Genomic DNA, 16,651 nt, shown 5'->3' with positions numbered 1-16,651 from the left:
GTAATGGTGTGGGGTTTCATTTCTTTGGAGGGCCACACAGCCCTCCATGTGCTCGCCAGAGGTAGCCTGACTGGCATTGGGTACAGAGATGAGATCCTCAGACTCCTTGTGAGACCATATGCTGGTGCGGTTTGCCCTGGGTTCCTCCTAATGCAGGACAATTCCAGACCTCATGTAGCTGGAGTGTGTCAGCAGTTCCTGCAAGATGAAGTCATTGAAGCTGTGGACTGGCCCACCCGTTCCAGAGACCTGAATCCGATTGAACACATCTGGGACATCATGTCTCGAACCATCGCACCACAGAATGTCCAGGAGTTGGCAGATGCTTTAGTCCAGGTCTGGGAGGAGATCCTTCAGGAGACCATCCACCTTCTCATCAGGAGCATGCCCAGGCATTGTAGGGAGGTCATACAGGCACATGGAGGGCACACACAATACTGAGCATCATTTTGACTTGTTTTAAGGACATTACATTCCACTTTAATTTTGTGTGTGACTCTAAAACCAGGCCTCCATTTCTTAATAAATTTGATTTCCATTGATGATGTTTGTGTGATTTTGTCAGCACATTCAACTTTGTACAGAACAAAGTATTCAATGAGAATATTTCATTTATTCAGATCTAGGATGTGTTAATTGAGTGTTCCCTTTATTTTTTTGAGCTGTGTATTTTTTAAAAATAGTCAGTGAAATATTTTACCTCACAAAATGAATCCAATGTGATCCCCTTCTGTAATGTCAGTATTATTTTTTGCTTCCTCCACTGCCCGGGAGATGTGGTATGCTCCGTACACGATCAGACACAGTCAATTTTTAAAATGAACTTTCGTTTGTGGGAAAACCCCTTTAATGTGACCGGCTTCCTTTGCCTGTAGACACGTCATGCATCTGCCGCCTGGATCATCTGAATTATTCACTGCACCTGCGCGTAATTCACGCAGGCGCAGTAAATCAGACCGCCGCCATCTTTGTGCAGACAGATAGCAGTGGTCACATTAAAACTGCGTATGCACTCCTCCTGTACAAAGATGGCGGCAGTCAGTGAATCATTTGTCTGATCCCGGTAGCGGCGTCTTCGTGACTGTGTTCCACTGGTGGTACCGCACAAGAGGCTGCGTGAGTGTGTGAGTGAGAGTGAGTCTGTGAGTGTGTGAGAGTATGAGAGTCTGAGTGTGAGTGTGTGAGTGTGTGAGTGTGATTGTGTGTGATTGTGATTGTGTGAGTGAGTGAGTGAGAGTGTGAGTGTGTGTGAGTGAATGTGAGTATGAGTGGGTGTGAATGTGAGTGTGAGTGTGTGACTGTGAGTGTGAGTAAATGAGTGTGAGTCTGAATGTGTGAGTGTAAGTGTGAGTGTGTGAATGTGAATGTGAGTGTGAGTGTGAGTGTGTGAGTGTGAATGTGAGTGCCAGAGTGTGTGAGTGTGTATGAGTGAGTGAGTGTGTGAATATGAGTATGAGAGTGTGTGAGTGTGAGAGTGTGAGTGTGTGAGTGTAGGAGTGTGAGTGTGTGAGTGTGTAAGTGTGAGTGAGCGAGTGTGTAAGTGTGTGTGTGTGTGAGTGTGTGCGTGTGAGTGTGAGAGTGTGAGTGTGAGAGTGTGTGAGTGTGAATGTGAGTGTGTGAGTATGTGAGTGTGAGTGTGAGTGTGTGAGTGTGAATGAGTGTGAGTGTGTGAGTGTGAGTGTGTGAGTGTGGTGCGTATGGCATATAGAGCTTGTGTGTGCGGTGAAACGGTGTTCCGCTGGTGGTACCGCGCAATAGGTTGGTACCAGCAGCAGTTTCCATGTTGAGACACCCATCACTTGGGTGTCCCAATATGGAGGTCGGTGAACTTCCTCCCCTTGGAATTCTGGGATACGGTGACATCTGGACAGAACAGGAAATGAAAACATTACAAGGCAATTATATAAATTGATTTCTTACAGGTAACAAGGGCTTCAGTGGACTGGGCATAAGGAGAATATAGCTGTGCTTTTTATTTTTAAATAAATGTGTAAAACAGGTTGTTTTGTATTATTTCAAATAAAGCCTTTCCTGGTGAATTTATTTGAATCCTGTTTTGATGCGGGCTCCGGCGGTGAGCCAACATCAAAGCCGGGACATGTCAGCTGTTTTGAACAGCTGACATGTGCCTGCAATAGCGGCGGGGGAATCGCGATTCACCCGCGGCTATTAACTAGTTAAATGCTGCTGTCAAACGCTGACAGCGGCATTTAACTACCGCTTCCGGCCATCCGGCTGGAAATGAGAGCATCGCTGACCCCTGTCACGTGATCGAGGGTCAGCGATGCATCTGCATAACAACCAGAGGTCTCCTTGAGACCTCTATGTTTGTTGATGCCGGACTGCTATGAGCGCCACCCTGTGGTCGGTGCTCAAAGCAATGCAGGAATTCAGCTACATAGGAACGATCTGAGCTTCGCTCCTATGTAGCTGAGTCAATCGAGTTGTGACATGGAGGCTATTGAAGCATTGCACAAGCAAAAAAAAAATGTTTTTAAAAATATGAAAAAAATAAAAATATAAAAGTTTAAATCACCCCCCTTTCGCCCCATCCAAAATAAAGCAAATAATAAAAAAAATCAAACCTAGACATATTTGGTATCGCAGCGTTCAGAATCGTCCGATCTATCAATAAAAAAAGGATTAGCCTGATCGCTAAATGGTATACTGAGAAAAAAAATTGAAATGCCAGAATTACGTTTTTTTGGTTGTTGCAACATTGCATTAAAATGCAGTAACGGGCGATCAAAAGAACGTATCTGCACCAAAATGGTATAATTAAAAACTTCAGCTCGCAAAAAATAAGCCATCACCCAACCCCAGATCATGAAAAATGGAGATGCTACGGGTATCGGAAAATGGCACAATTTTTTTTTTTTTTAAGCAAAATTTGGATTGTTTTTTCATCGCATAGATAAAAAAGAACCTAGACATGTTTGGTGTCTATGAACTCGTAATGGCAGGTCAGTTTTAGCATTTAGTGAACCTAGCAAAAAAGCCAAACAAAAATCAAGTGTGGGATGGCACTTTTTTTGCAATTTCACTGCACTTGAAATTTTTCCCGTTTTCTAGTACATGACATGCTAAAACCAATGATGTCAGTCAAAAGTACAGCTCATCCCACAAAAAATAAGCCCTCACATGGCCATACTGACAGAAAATTTAAAAAGTTATGGCTCTGGGAAGGAGGGGAGCCAAAAACAAAAACTCGAAAATACCCTGGGTCATGAAGGGGTTAATAGCCTGGGAACCATATTGTCCCTTGTTGCAGATTATTAAAATCAGTTCCCAACCATGGGCTTTCCCTCCGCTGGTTATGAAAATTGCACAGGAGCCCACTACATTTTTTTTAAGTAATTCTTTATTTTATACAGGAGTTATACAGCTGCTGCTGAGTTCAACTCCCATCGTTGCCTCCTGGTCACACTGATTTCAGCGTAACCAGGTGACAATGATGGGAGATGCCTTCAGCAGCTTTCCAGCACCTGGGAACAGTGTGAACTGTACTGCTTTTTCCCAGGGGCCGGTACGTGTCACACTGATAAAACATGGATGCCATCCATAAGTCATCAGTGTGCACACGCATTTTGTCTGTGCTGCGCATAAAAACAACATGTCTGTGGGTTTTTCACTGGGATACACGGTCTACGTGAAAAACCTGAAGTGTGCACCACTATTGAATACAATGGGTATGCGTATGTCCACATTTGAGCTCCTCAAATATGGACAGAACATAAAAAACGGACATGTGAAGAAGGCCAAATAATGCATGCATGTCATTTAAAGAGGTTATCCAGAACTATTTTTTTTTACAATGCGCCTTAGAACTAACATGCATATATTTGCTAATTACCTGCCTGTTGCATCTGACACTGATCTCTGCTGGCACATAGCGGTCACAGATCACTCCTGCTAGCGATTCAGTGCTTCTGCTCAACAGAGCAGCGGCTTCTCTTCCGCTCTGCTCTGTTGATGGGTTGTGACCGCAAACATCATACTGATTGACAGCTGCCTGCCTGATGCCTAACTGCAGGAAGTCAGCTGTGAATCAGCCGAAAGTCATGCCCCATTGACAGAGCAGCCGGGAAGAAAAACAGCTTCTCTGTTGACATGGAGCAGCTAGATCGCCGGTAAGAGTGGTTAGTGACCACTCTGAGCAGGCGCTGGGTACGACAGGCAGGTCATTTCCTCTATTAGCAACTACCTGCCTGTATTGTTTTAGGCTCATAGTAAAAAATCCTGGACAATATATTTAAGTTTCCATAAAGTTTCTAGCATCACAGCTGATTGCCAGCAGCAATAACCTGATGCTATGAGTATGGCAGAGGACACAATATGATGTTTCAAAGATCAATGCCAGTCTGGTATGTGAGTATATATTTTTTTTCCTTCCACCACAAGAGGCCTATTATTAATATATTTCAAATTTGTGGAAATGTTTTCACACTTTAATTTTGCTGCAAGGACTTCATGATCTGTCTTTAAGCATTACTATTTTTAGTGTCTTTATGGTGTATACACAGTTTCTGATCAATACATTTCATTATCTTTTGTATTGCTTAATTTTAAATTGATTGTAATGTTAAATTGTAACATTAGCTTTTTTAAGTATAGAGGTTTAACTGTTATGTTCTAGACTAGTGCTGAATTACATAGTGCTGAAATTGGCCCTTGAATGCATTTATCTGCATATGATTGGAAAGCCTAATGGAACATCAACATTAACCTGATCGCTAAATGGCATAGCGAGAAAAAAATTCAAAACGGCAGAATTACTTTTTTTTGGTTGAATTAAAATGCAATAACAGGCAATCAAAAGAACATATACGCACAAAAATTGTATCATTAAAACAATCTGCTCGGCGCACAAAAAATAAGCCCTCACCCGACCCCAAATCATGAAAAATAGAGACGCTACAGGTATTGGAATATGGCGCTTTTTTTTTTTTTTTTTTTTTTAGAAAAGTTTGGAAATTTTTTTCACCACTTAGATAAAAAATAACTTAGATATGTTTGGGGTCTATGAACTCGTAATTACGTGGAGAATCATATTGGTGGGTCAGTTTTAGCATTTAGTTAACCTAGCAAAAAAGCCAAACAAAAAACAAGTGTGGGATTGTACTTTTCTTTTAAATTTCACCACACTTGGAATTTTATTCCCATTTTCTAGTGCAAGACATGGTAAAATCAATGGTGTCGTTCAAAAGTACAACTCGTCCCGCAAAAAACAAGACCTCAAATGGCCATATTGACGGAAAAATAAGAACGTTATGGCTCTGGGAAGGAGGGTAGCGAAAAGCGAAAACGCAAAAACGAAAAAGGGCTCCATCATGAAGGGGTTAAGGTTAAGGCGGAAACAAGCAATGAGAATTTCTGCAGAAAATAAACAACTGGAGTACAAAATAATATTTCTAGTATTACTATATTGTTCACATCTACCTTTTATCTTTTGATAGTAAGAATAATGTAGTCTGTCACACTTTCTTGCTATGAAAAATGCCAGAACCCTGATGTAAACTTGACGTTCCTTTATAAATTGGTGGGATCCATCAAGATTCCCAAAGATCTGCTTGAAAATTGATATGGTTATTTCTTATATTGACATCAGACTTGTGCTGTATGTCATAATTTTGTATAATACATAGAGTAGAATTATATACAATTTAAAATTGCTTTGTATTTTGAAATCTTTTTTTCATACCGAAGCAATCAAGTCATGCCATGTATAAAAATAAAAGCAAAATTAAATCAGTCCACCCAATAAAAAACTATAAAACATCATAAATCAATAAATATTTAACAAATATATAGTAAATAAGTCATCTTACCACCTCCACTGTAAAGTAGTTGCATATTTTCAAATTCCAGAGATGTATAGGTTGGATCAAGTACATCACTATAGTTGGCCATTTCCATGTCCATTACTGAATTTGTCATCTTCATTGTGACTTATGAAACTAGAAGTCCGTCAGACTTCAAGTAACAAGATCTATCCCCTATTCCTCATAAGTAGTGATAGACAAATCTTTAAAATGAAATCTCAGCTGAAGGAGGAGCTGGAGAAATACGTCTGCATGCTACTTTATACCTTTACCTCCTTTTTTATGGTGGCTTGAGGTAATACTTGTGATAGTCTTGGAATGCTCAGTGGAATATTCTTATCAGAACTGTTTGTCATGTTTTTCTCTTTTTTTTTCAATGTAGGCAATCTTAAAGGATACCTTGTAAGTGACATATCTAGTCTAAGAAACTTATCTCAGCTTATCTTGAATTTAAACTTCACATTGTAAAGAACATGTGTACACAAAAGCTGGAAGATGATTTATCTCAAATAATGTGTGAATCACAATTATGAAAAATGTCAAATAATCTTCAAAAATAAATATTTGTTATCAATGAATCCCTGAACATTCTTTAGTGAAATGCTGAATTTTTGTATTATCATGTGACACTAAATTAGACAAAAAGTCATAATTTTTGTAATTATATTTACTTTTACACCTAAAACAGTTAAAAGAAGAACTGGTGCCAAAACAAGTTGAAGCATTAAAGAACCATTTTGGAACACAAGAGACTTCTCATTTCCCGCAGCACAGCCAGCCAGTCAATATGATATTGTCCTCCTCTACTATATAAGTTAATGGACATCATTTTGAAACAAACAGAGATATAACTAGTTGCTAATTACGTATAAAGCACCATATCAATATACTAAAAACCAGATCAATATAATGCAAGATGAGAAATCTGAACAATAGGATTTGCCTCAATGTTCATTAACCCCTTCATGACCTTGGGATTTTCCGTTTTTCCGTGTTCGTTTTTCACGCCCCTCCTTCCCAGAGCCATAACTTTTTTATTTCTCTGTCAATTTGGCCATGTGAGGGCTTATTTTTTGTGAGACGAGTTGTACTTTTGAACGACTTCATTGGTTTTAGCATGTCGTGTATTAGAAAACAGGAAAAAAAATTCCAAGTGCGGTGAAATTGCAAAAAAAGTGCAGTCCCACAATTGTTTTTTGTTTGGCTTTTTTGCTAGGTTCACTAAATGCTAAAACTGCCATTATGATTCTCCAGGTCACTATGAGTTCATAGACACCTAACATGACTAGGTTATTTTTTATCTAAATGGTGAAAAAAAATTCCAAACTTTGCTTAAAAAAAAAAATTGCTCCATTTTCCGATACTCCTGGCGTCTTGATTTTTCATGATCTATGGTCAGTTGAGGGCTTTTTTTTGGCGTGCCAAGCTGGCATTTTTAATGATACCATTTTGGTGCAGATACGTTCTTTTGATAGCCTGTTATTGCATTTTAATGCAATGTCGCGGTGACCAAAAAAACGTAATTCTGGGGGTTCAAATTTTTTTCTCGCTACGCCGTTTAGCGATCAGGTTAATGCTTCTTTTTTATTGATAGATCGGGCGATTCTGAATGCGGCGATACCAAATATGTGTAGGTTTGATTTTTTCTTATTGATTTATTTTGATTGGGGAGAAAGGGGGTGATTCAAACTTTTATATTTTTTTTATTTTTTTCACATTTTTTTTACTTTTTTTTACTTTTCCATGCTTCAATAGCCTCCATGGGAGGCTAGAAGCTGGCACAACGCGATCGGCTCTGCTATATAGCAGCAATCTGATGTTTTCTGCTATGTAGCAGAAATGCAGGTGTGCTGTGAGCGCCGACCACAGGGTGGCGCTCACAGCTATCCAGGATCAGTAACCATAGAGGTCTCAAGGACCTCTATGGTTACAATGTAGAAGCATCGCCGACCTCCGATCATGTAACAGGGGTCGGCGATGCGCTCATTTCCGGCCACCCGGCCGGAAGCGCCAGTTAAGTGCCGCTGTCTGCGTTTGACAGCGGCATTTAACTAGTTAATATGCGCGGGCGGATTGCAATTCTGCCCATTCCTATTACGGGCACATGTCAGCTGTTCAAACGGGCTGACATGTCCTGGCTTTGATGCGGGCTCACTGCCGGAGCCCGCATCAAAGTGGGGCTTCTGACCTCGGACATACTATCCTGTCTGAGGTCAGAAAGGGGTTAAAGGCTTAACTACCGCCGATACGCATTAAAACGGCAGCCATTAAGGGGCCTTATTCCCTCATTGCCATTTAAAAAAATGAAGATTGGGAATAATGCAGTAGCGCCCTCCAGATTCTGAAAATCTCAGGGGTCTTGGCTACCATGAGTAGCCGAGAAAGCCGAGACCCCGGAGAACATGATCAGGGCCAAATTTTCCAGTCCCCGAAAACGTGATTGCCATTTTTCAATGAATAACAACGATGACAAAAAAATGTTTGCCCTGATACAATGATTTCTCTCTCTTCTGACATGTTATACATGTCTGTTGTGGATTCTGTTTGTGGGCTCCCTCTGGTGGTTACTGCTGGTACTGGGTGACTTTGGTGGGTTGCGGCCTTTGGTTTCCACCTGTCCATCAGAGGCTGGGTGTTTCCTATTTTACCTGGCCTTTCTGTCATTCCCTTGCCGGCTATCAATGTATTCAGATGTGCTCTGTTTGGTTCCTGCCTACCTGCTCCCAGATCTTTCAGGATAAGCTAAGTGCTGATTTTCAGTTGTTTGGTTTTTTGTCCAGCTTGCTTATTATGTCTCTATGCTAGCTGGTAGCTCTAGTGGACTGAGGTTCTCCCCATGTGCCATGAGTTGGCACATGGGTTCTTGTAATCTCAGGATGGTTTTTTTGATTAGGGTTTTTTGCTGACCGCTCAGACCCCTTTTGTATCGTTCTGCTTTCTAGTTTACAGCGGGCCTCAATTTGCTAAAGCTATATATATCATCTCTATGTGTGTGCCTTCCTCTCATTTCACCGTCAATACATGTGGGGGGCAACTATAGCTTTTGGGGTCCATTCCTCTGGAGGCAAGTGAGGTCTTTATTTTCTCTGCAGTACTAGTTAGCTCTTAGGCTGGTGCGTGGCGTCTAGAACCAACGTAGGCACGCTCCCTGGCTATCTCTAGTTGCGTTTGTCAGGCGTAGGGCAGCGGTCAGCCCAGGTTCCATCACCCTAGAGCTCGTCCGTTAATTATTTGTACTTTGCTTGTCCTGTGCTATCCCTAGCCATTGGGGATTCATGACACATGTCAGAGGAAAGAGAAACGATGCCCCCCTGAGACACCCTGATACCGCCTCCATCCATGGGCCCTCCTGATCTGTCTACCGGCTCCGCGTAATCTTCCTGTAAAAAAAATGGCAGGCGCATACACAGTGTGCCAGCTCAGATTTGCCATCTGGTACCCGGCAACAATAGGAATTTTTTCCTATTGGTTCCCTTTGATTACTGTGATAGACACTATCACAGTGATCAAAAGAAAAAAATAGTAAATCAAATCCCCCTTTGTCACCCCATACTTAGATAAAAATTATAAAATATATATTTTTTAATTTGCAGTTGGGATAGGGTTAGGGTTGGGCCTAAAGTTGGGGTTAGGGTTTGGGTTGAGGTTGTGTTAGGGTTAGGGTTGAGGTTAGAGTTTTGGATAGGGTTTTGTTAGGGTTAATGTTGCGGTTAAGGTGGAGGTTGGGGTTAGAATTGTTTTTTTTCCAAAATTAAAAAAGAATGAAGATATGGCGGCTAGTGTTGAGCACCAGTGCTCGCTACTTGAGTTTGCATCTGTATTCGGATGTGTGCCAAGTATCACGGACCCCGCATTGTTTTCTTGGGTGTCTAACAGCCACGAAACAAGCAAGGCAGGGACTTGAGCATGTCACTTATGCAACCACGGTATTTGGTGCATACCTGAGCACCCGATGCAAACTGGAGTAGCGAGAACTTGCGCTCCTTCCCTTCTGAGCTCTGCCGTGCACCTAAACAGTAGATTTCCCCCACATATATATAGATGTGCTTAGTAGAACTTGCACAACAAATTGTGGGGTCAATTTTTCTTCTGTTACCCTTGTAAAAAGAAAAAAAGTTTGGGTATAAGATATTTTTTTGTGTGTAGAAAATTAAATGTTCATTTTTCCTTCCACATTGCTTCAGCTCCTGTGAAGCAATTCAAGGGTTAATAAACTTCTTGAATATGGTTTTCATCACCTTGAGGGGTTTAGTTTTTAGAATGGTGTAATTTGGGGTAATTTCTGTCATACATGCCCCTCAACGTCACATCAAATGTAATGTGGTCCTTAAAAAAATGGTTGTGCAAATTTTGTTGGTAAAATGAGATATCGCTGGTCAACTTTTAACCCTTCTAACTTCCTAACAAAAAATGTTTCAAAAATTGAGCTGATGTAAAGTAGACAGGTGGAAAATATTTATTAACTATTTTGTATTACATAACTTTGATTTAAGGTCATAAAAATTAAAAGTCTGAAAATTGCAAAGTTTTCCAAATGTTTATATTTTTCACAAATAAATGCAAGTCATATTGAAGAATTTTTAACAATATCATGAAGTACAATATGCCTCGAAAAAAATTCACAGTCAGTGGGATCCGTTTAAGCATTCTAGAGTTATAACCTCATGAAGTGACACTTGTCAGAATTGTAAAATTCGGCTTGGTCACTAAGATCAAAATTGGTTAGGTTATTAAGGGGTTAAAATGTTTAGAGAAACAGCAGATCACAAAGAATATTTGTAAAATCCATCAATTAGTTATTAATGCAAGGTAAGAGTGACATTATAACTTTCAAAAACTATGTGTTCCTCCCTTTGGATAACAAATGAAATAGTTGTCTTTATTTTATATTGACCAGTGCTCACTCCCTGTACTGGTAAAATGAACGTCTTCCATTGTTTATAAAGTTTATCATTTATCTCTGTGTTTATATAGGCTATTTTATGCATTGAAGCAGGAAAATGTTTCAAATGGAGTCTGCCACCTCAAAAACACTATTTAAACAAATCAGATGGTCAAATTGTAGGGCTTACCCCTTATAGAATTCATACTTTAATGTAAAACATTGCCTTGATGTGCATAAAAAGCACTTTGATTGATGTGTAAATAAGTGCACCCTTGGAATGGCCTCAAGCATGCCAAGGTAGGTATTAAAGCATGTGTAAATAGATATGTTACTATTATAATCGATACTAAGTAAATAGAGATTATTTGAAAACTAGATGGTAGCCCGATTCTAACGCATCGGGTATTCTAGAATATGTATGTTGTTTATTCATGAAGATTTTAGAATAATACATTGAATACACAGGATTCGGCCGGCCGCGACCAATTAGCGAAGTGTGGTTCAAATCCCGCGCCAATTCGCAGCCGGACTGTGCCTGTTGCTGATTGTTCGCGGCCGGCTATGTAGTATATAACAGCCCACGTAGTAAATAGCACAGCTACGTAGTATATTGCACAGACACGTAGTATACAGCACAGCCACGTAGTATGTAGCACAGCCATGTAGTATATAGCACAGCCCACGGAGTATATAGCACAGCCACGTAGTATATAACACAGCCCATGGAGTATATAGCACAGCCCACGGAGTGTATAACAGCCCACATAGCATATAACACAGCCACGTAGTTTATAACAGCCCACGTAGCATATAAGAGCCCACGTAGTGTATAACACAGGCCACGTAGTGTATAACACAGGCCACGTAGTGTATAACACAGGCCACGTAGTGTATAACACAGCCCACATAGTATATTGCACAGCCCACGTAGTATATAGCACAGCCCACGCAGTATATTGCAAAGCCCATGTAGTACATTGCACAGCCCTTGTAGTACACTGCACAGCCCACGTAGTATATTGCACAGCCCACATAGTATATTGCACAGCACACGTAGTATATTGAAAATCCCACATAGTATATTGCACAGCCCAAGCAGTATATAGCACAGCCCACATAGTATATTGCACAACCATGTAGTATATTGCACAGCCCACATAGTATATTCCAAAGCCACGTAATATATTGCACAGCCCACGTAGTACACTGCACAGCCCACGTAGTATATTGCACAGCCCATAGTACATTGCACAGCCCACACAGTAATTGCACAGCCCACGTAGTATATTGCACAGCCCACGTAGTATATTGCACAGCCCACGTAGTATATTGCACAGCCCACGTAGTATATTGCACAGCCACATAGGATATTGCACAGCCACATAGGATATTGCACAGCCATGTAATATGTTGCCCAGCCCATGACGGTGAGTATATAACTATTTTTTATTTTTTTTATTATTTTTAACATTAGATCTTTTTACTATTGATGCCGCATAGGCAGCATCAATAGTAAAAACTTGGTCACACAGGGTTAATAGCAGCGGTAACGGAGTGCATTACACTGCAGCATAACCATTACCGCTGCCATTAACCCTGTGTGAGCACTGAGTGGAGGGGAGTATGGAGCGGGCACTGACTGCAGGGAGTAAGGAGCGGCCATTATGCCGCCGGACTGTGCCCATCGCTGATTGGTCGTGGCCGTTTTGCCGTGACCAATCAGCTGACTTGGATTTCCATGACAGACAGAGGCTGCGACCAATGAATATCCATGACAGACAGACAGACAGACAGACAGATGGAAGTGACCTTTAGACAATTATATAGTAAATGTTGTTTCCATGTTTTCATAATTTGCAAATTTTTAACATATCTATTGATCCTGTGTTTTCTATAACTCCATGACTTTTCCTTGTTAATGTTGCTACTTTAGTATTGAGGAGTGTAATAAGATTTTAATACTTAAAATCAAAACTGTGTAGACATTTATGCATGCCAATGTAAAAGTCTGGGAGTTTTCAGACATATATCTAATTATGTCATCAACAGGGAATAGGACATGGTAGATAATTTACTCACTAGCTGTGTAAATATGTAGAATGTGCTACAAATTTATATTATTAAGGGAATCTGTCATCATGGTTTTGCTACCCCATTAGAGAGCAGCATCATATAGGGCAGGTACCCTGATTCCAGCAATGTGTCACTTACTGGCTATGTGTCACTTACTGGTCTGCATGCTGTCATTCTGATAAATCACTTTTAGCAGTTCTCTAAATGTTGAGCTCTGCATAACCCACGCCTGTAACACTGATAGACAGTTTTCTGCCCATGGGTAGTGTATGCAGAAAGCTGCCAATCGGTGGGGAAGGGTTATACAGAGCTCATGAATATGGAGGGCTACCTGGCAGCTGGTTTGCTAGTCCTCTAGTGGTAATCTCCTATTGATAAGGCCAGTCTCACACGTCCAGACAATTCCAGTACCGGAAAAATCGGTACCTGAATTATCCGTGCCCGTGCGTTTCTGTGGCCCATCAGTGTGGCACACGTGCGGCACACGTGTGCCGCCCGTGTGCCGACTGGGTACCACACGCACCGTGCAGGAGACAGTGCTAGAGATAAGCGCTGTCCCCCCCACGTGGTGCTGAAGCCGCCATTCATATCTTCTCTGCAGCAGCGTTTGCTGTAGAGAAGATATGAATAATCCTTTTTTTTGTTTGTTTCTCGTGTTTAACATAAAGATCCATGTACCCACCCCCTGTGCGCCCACCCGCTGTTATTAAAATACTCACCCGCCTCCCTCGCAGCGTCCTGTCCTGGCCGCACCTTCTACTGTAGGTTTCACACATCAGTGGCTCCGGTACGTGAGGTGACAGTTTCCTCACGTACCGGAGCCACTGACACACGTAGACACATTGAAATCAATGCATCTGTGCAGATGTCATTGATTTTTTGCGGACCGTGTCTCCGTGTGCCAAACACGGAGACATGTCAGTGTTCGTGGGAGCGCACGTATTACACGGACCCATTAAAGTCAATGGGTCCGTGTAAAACACTTACCGCACACGGACGTTGTCCGTGTGCAGTCCGTGTGCCATGCAGGAGACAGCGCTACAGTAAGCGCTGTCCCCCCCACATGGTGCTGAAGCCGCCATTCATATCTTCTCTGCAGCAGCGTTTGTTGTAGAGAAGATATGAATAATCCTTTTTTTTGTTTGTTTCTCGTGTTTAACATAAAGATCCATGTCCCCACCCCCTGTGCGCCCGCCCGCTGTTACATGAGAAACAAACAAAAAAAAGGATTATTCATATCTTCTCTACAGCAAACGCTGCTGCAGAGAAGATATGAATGGCGGCTTCAGCACCACGTGGGGGACAGCGCTTATCTCTAGCGCTGTCTCCTGCACGGTGCGTGTGGTACCCAGTCGGCACACGGGCGGCACATGTGTGCCGCACGTGTGCCACACTGATGTGCCACAGAAACGCACGGGCACACGGACACGGATAATTCCGGTACCGATTTTTCCGGTACCGGAATTATCTGGACGTGTGAGACTGCCCTAAAACAGTGATTTTACTAAACCTACAGCAAACAGCCCAGTATGTGACACATCCCTGGAACCAGGTTCTATGTCTCTACGTTATGCTGCTCTCAGATTAGGAGGCACCAAACTATTGACAGATTCCTTTAAAACATATATAAAAAAAAGCTGTTTATGTGTGTTACATAAAAATATAAGCCTACTAATATACTTAGGGTATGTGCACACGTCAGGATTTCTTGCAGAAATTTCCTGAAGAAAACCGGAAATTTTCTGCAAGCAATCCGCATTTTTTTTTTTGCGTTTTTTTCCCGGTTTTTTCGCGTTTTTTTAGCATTTTGCAAGCGAAATTAGCTTGCAGAATGATAAAGTTTTCCAAACGATCTGTAGCATCGCTTGGAAAACTGACTGACAGGTTGGTCACACTTGTCAAACAAAGATAGAATGTTTAAAAATAATAAAAAAAATTTAAAAAATGGTTATACTCACCTGCAGACAGCCGATCTCCTCAGCGGCGTCCGTTCCTATAGATGGTGTGTGTGTGCAGGACCTTCGATGACGTCGCGGTCACGTGAGCGGTCACGCAACCAATCACAAGACGGCGACGTCATCGCAGGTCCTTCACACACACCATCTATAGGAACGGAAGCTGCAGCATGCACCGCTGAGAGGCGGGAAGACTCCGGGGGACATCAAAGGTGAGTATATCATTATTTTTTATTTTAATTCTTTTTTTTTTACCAATTATATGGTGCCCAGTCCGTGGAGGAGAGTCTCCTCTCCTCCACCCTGGGTACCAACCGCACATAATCTGCTTACTTCCCGCATGGTGTGCACAGCCCCATGCGGAAAGTAAGCAGATCAATGCATTCCTAGGTGTGCGGAATCCCCGCAATTCCGCAAATTTAATGAACATGTTGCTTTTTTTTCCGCGATGCTATTTTTTCACGGAAAAAAATGCAACATTTGCACAAGAAATGTGGAATACACTGTAAATAATAGGAGGCATATGTAAGCATTTTTTTCACATTTTTTTCGCGTTTTTATCACGTTTTTATAGCGAAAAAATGCGAAAAAAACGCGAAAAATACAGAACGTGTGCACATGGCCTTAAATTAAGAAAGCTACACCAAGCTTGAGATATCATAGGTAGACTTCATTTATCTTACGATTGTGACAGAACCCTTAACCCCTTCACGCTGTTTTTGTGTTTTCATTTTTCGCTCCCCTCCTTCCCAGAGCCATAACTTTTTTATTTTTCCGTCAATATGGTCATGTGAGGGCTTATTTTTTGTGGGACGAGTTGTACTTTTGAACGACACCATTGGTTTTACCATGTCATGTACTATAAAACAGGAAAAAAATTCCAAGTGCGATTAAATTGCAAAAATAGTGCAATCCCACACTAGTTTTTTGATTGGCTTTTTTGCTAGCTTCAATAAATGGTAAAAATGACCAGCCAATATGATTCTCCAGGTCATTACGAGTTCATAGACACCTAACTTGTCTAGGTTATTTTTTATCTAAGTGGTGAAAAAAATTCAAAACTTTGCTAAAAATAAAGTGCCATATTCCGATACCCGTAGCGTCTCCATTTTTCGTGATCTGGGGTCAGATGAGGGCTTATTTTTTGCATGCTAAGCTGACGTTCTTAATGATACCACTTTTGTGCAGATACATTCTTTTGATTGCCCGTTATTACATTTTAATGCAATGTTGCGGCGGCCAAAAAAACATAATTCTGGCGTTTCAATTTTTTTTCTCGCTACGCCGTTTAGCGATCAGGTTAATGCTTTTTTTATTGATAGATCGGGCAGTTCTGAACGCGGCGATACCAAATATGTGTAGGTTTTATTTTTTTATTGTTTTATTTTGGATGGGGCGAAAGGGGAGTAATTTAAACTTCAATATATATTTTTTTTTCATATTTTTAAAAATATTTTTTTTAATTTTGCCATGCTTCAATAGCCTCCATGGGAGGCTAGAAGCTGACATAGCCTGAGCGGCTCTGCTACATAGCAGCGATCATCAGATCGCTGCTATGTAGCTGAAATGCAGGCTTGCTATGATCGCCGACCACAGGGGGCGCTCACAGCAGGCCGGCATCAGTAACCATAGAGGTCTCAAGGACCTCTATGGTTACCATTCTGATGCATCGCTGATCCCCGATCATTTTGACAGCGGCATTTAACAGGTTAATAGCGGCGGGTGAATCGCAATTTCACCCGCCGCTATTGCGTGCACATGTCAGCTGTACAAAACAGCTGACATGTCGCGACTTTGATGTGAGCCCACATCAAAGCAAGGGACACATCATGCGCCATACTAGTACGGGGCATGTCGGGAAGGAGTTAAAGCACCACTCCAGCATTATTTGCAATTTTAGCGCTAGAGCGGTGCTA

The 16,651-nt window shown here is 41.5% G+C and overlaps 1 protein-coding gene across 3 annotated transcripts in view; it reads right to left on the bottom strand.

Moving 5' to 3' along the window:
* HNF4G (hepatocyte nuclear factor 4 gamma) overlaps nt 1-16,651 on the bottom strand; it is a 168,151-nt gene that overhangs the window by 70,776 nt on the left and 80,724 nt on the right. The window contains exon 1 of one of the 3 annotated variants that reach the window (XM_077270674.1): nt 5,829-6,126. The exons of 1 other annotated variant lie outside the window; for it this stretch is intronic. In XM_077270674.1, coding sequence (XP_077126789.1) covers nt 5,829-5,943 — 115 coding nt within the window. In that variant the 5' untranslated portion in view covers nt 5,944-6,126. Of the gene's footprint in view, nt 1-5,828; nt 6,127-16,651 lie in introns of those variants that run through there. One more of the 3 variants, XM_077270675.1, reaches the window with a different exon arrangement.

Source organism: Ranitomeya variabilis, chromosome 6 (assembly GCF_051348905.1).
Source record: "Ranitomeya variabilis isolate aRanVar5 chromosome 6, aRanVar5.hap1, whole genome shotgun sequence".
In the NCBI taxonomy this organism is placed as follows: domain Eukaryota; kingdom Metazoa; phylum Chordata; class Amphibia; order Anura; family Dendrobatidae; genus Ranitomeya; species Ranitomeya variabilis.
The sequence above is the reverse complement of the archived record's forward strand: the minus strand, read 5'-3'. Positions and strand labels throughout refer to the sequence as shown.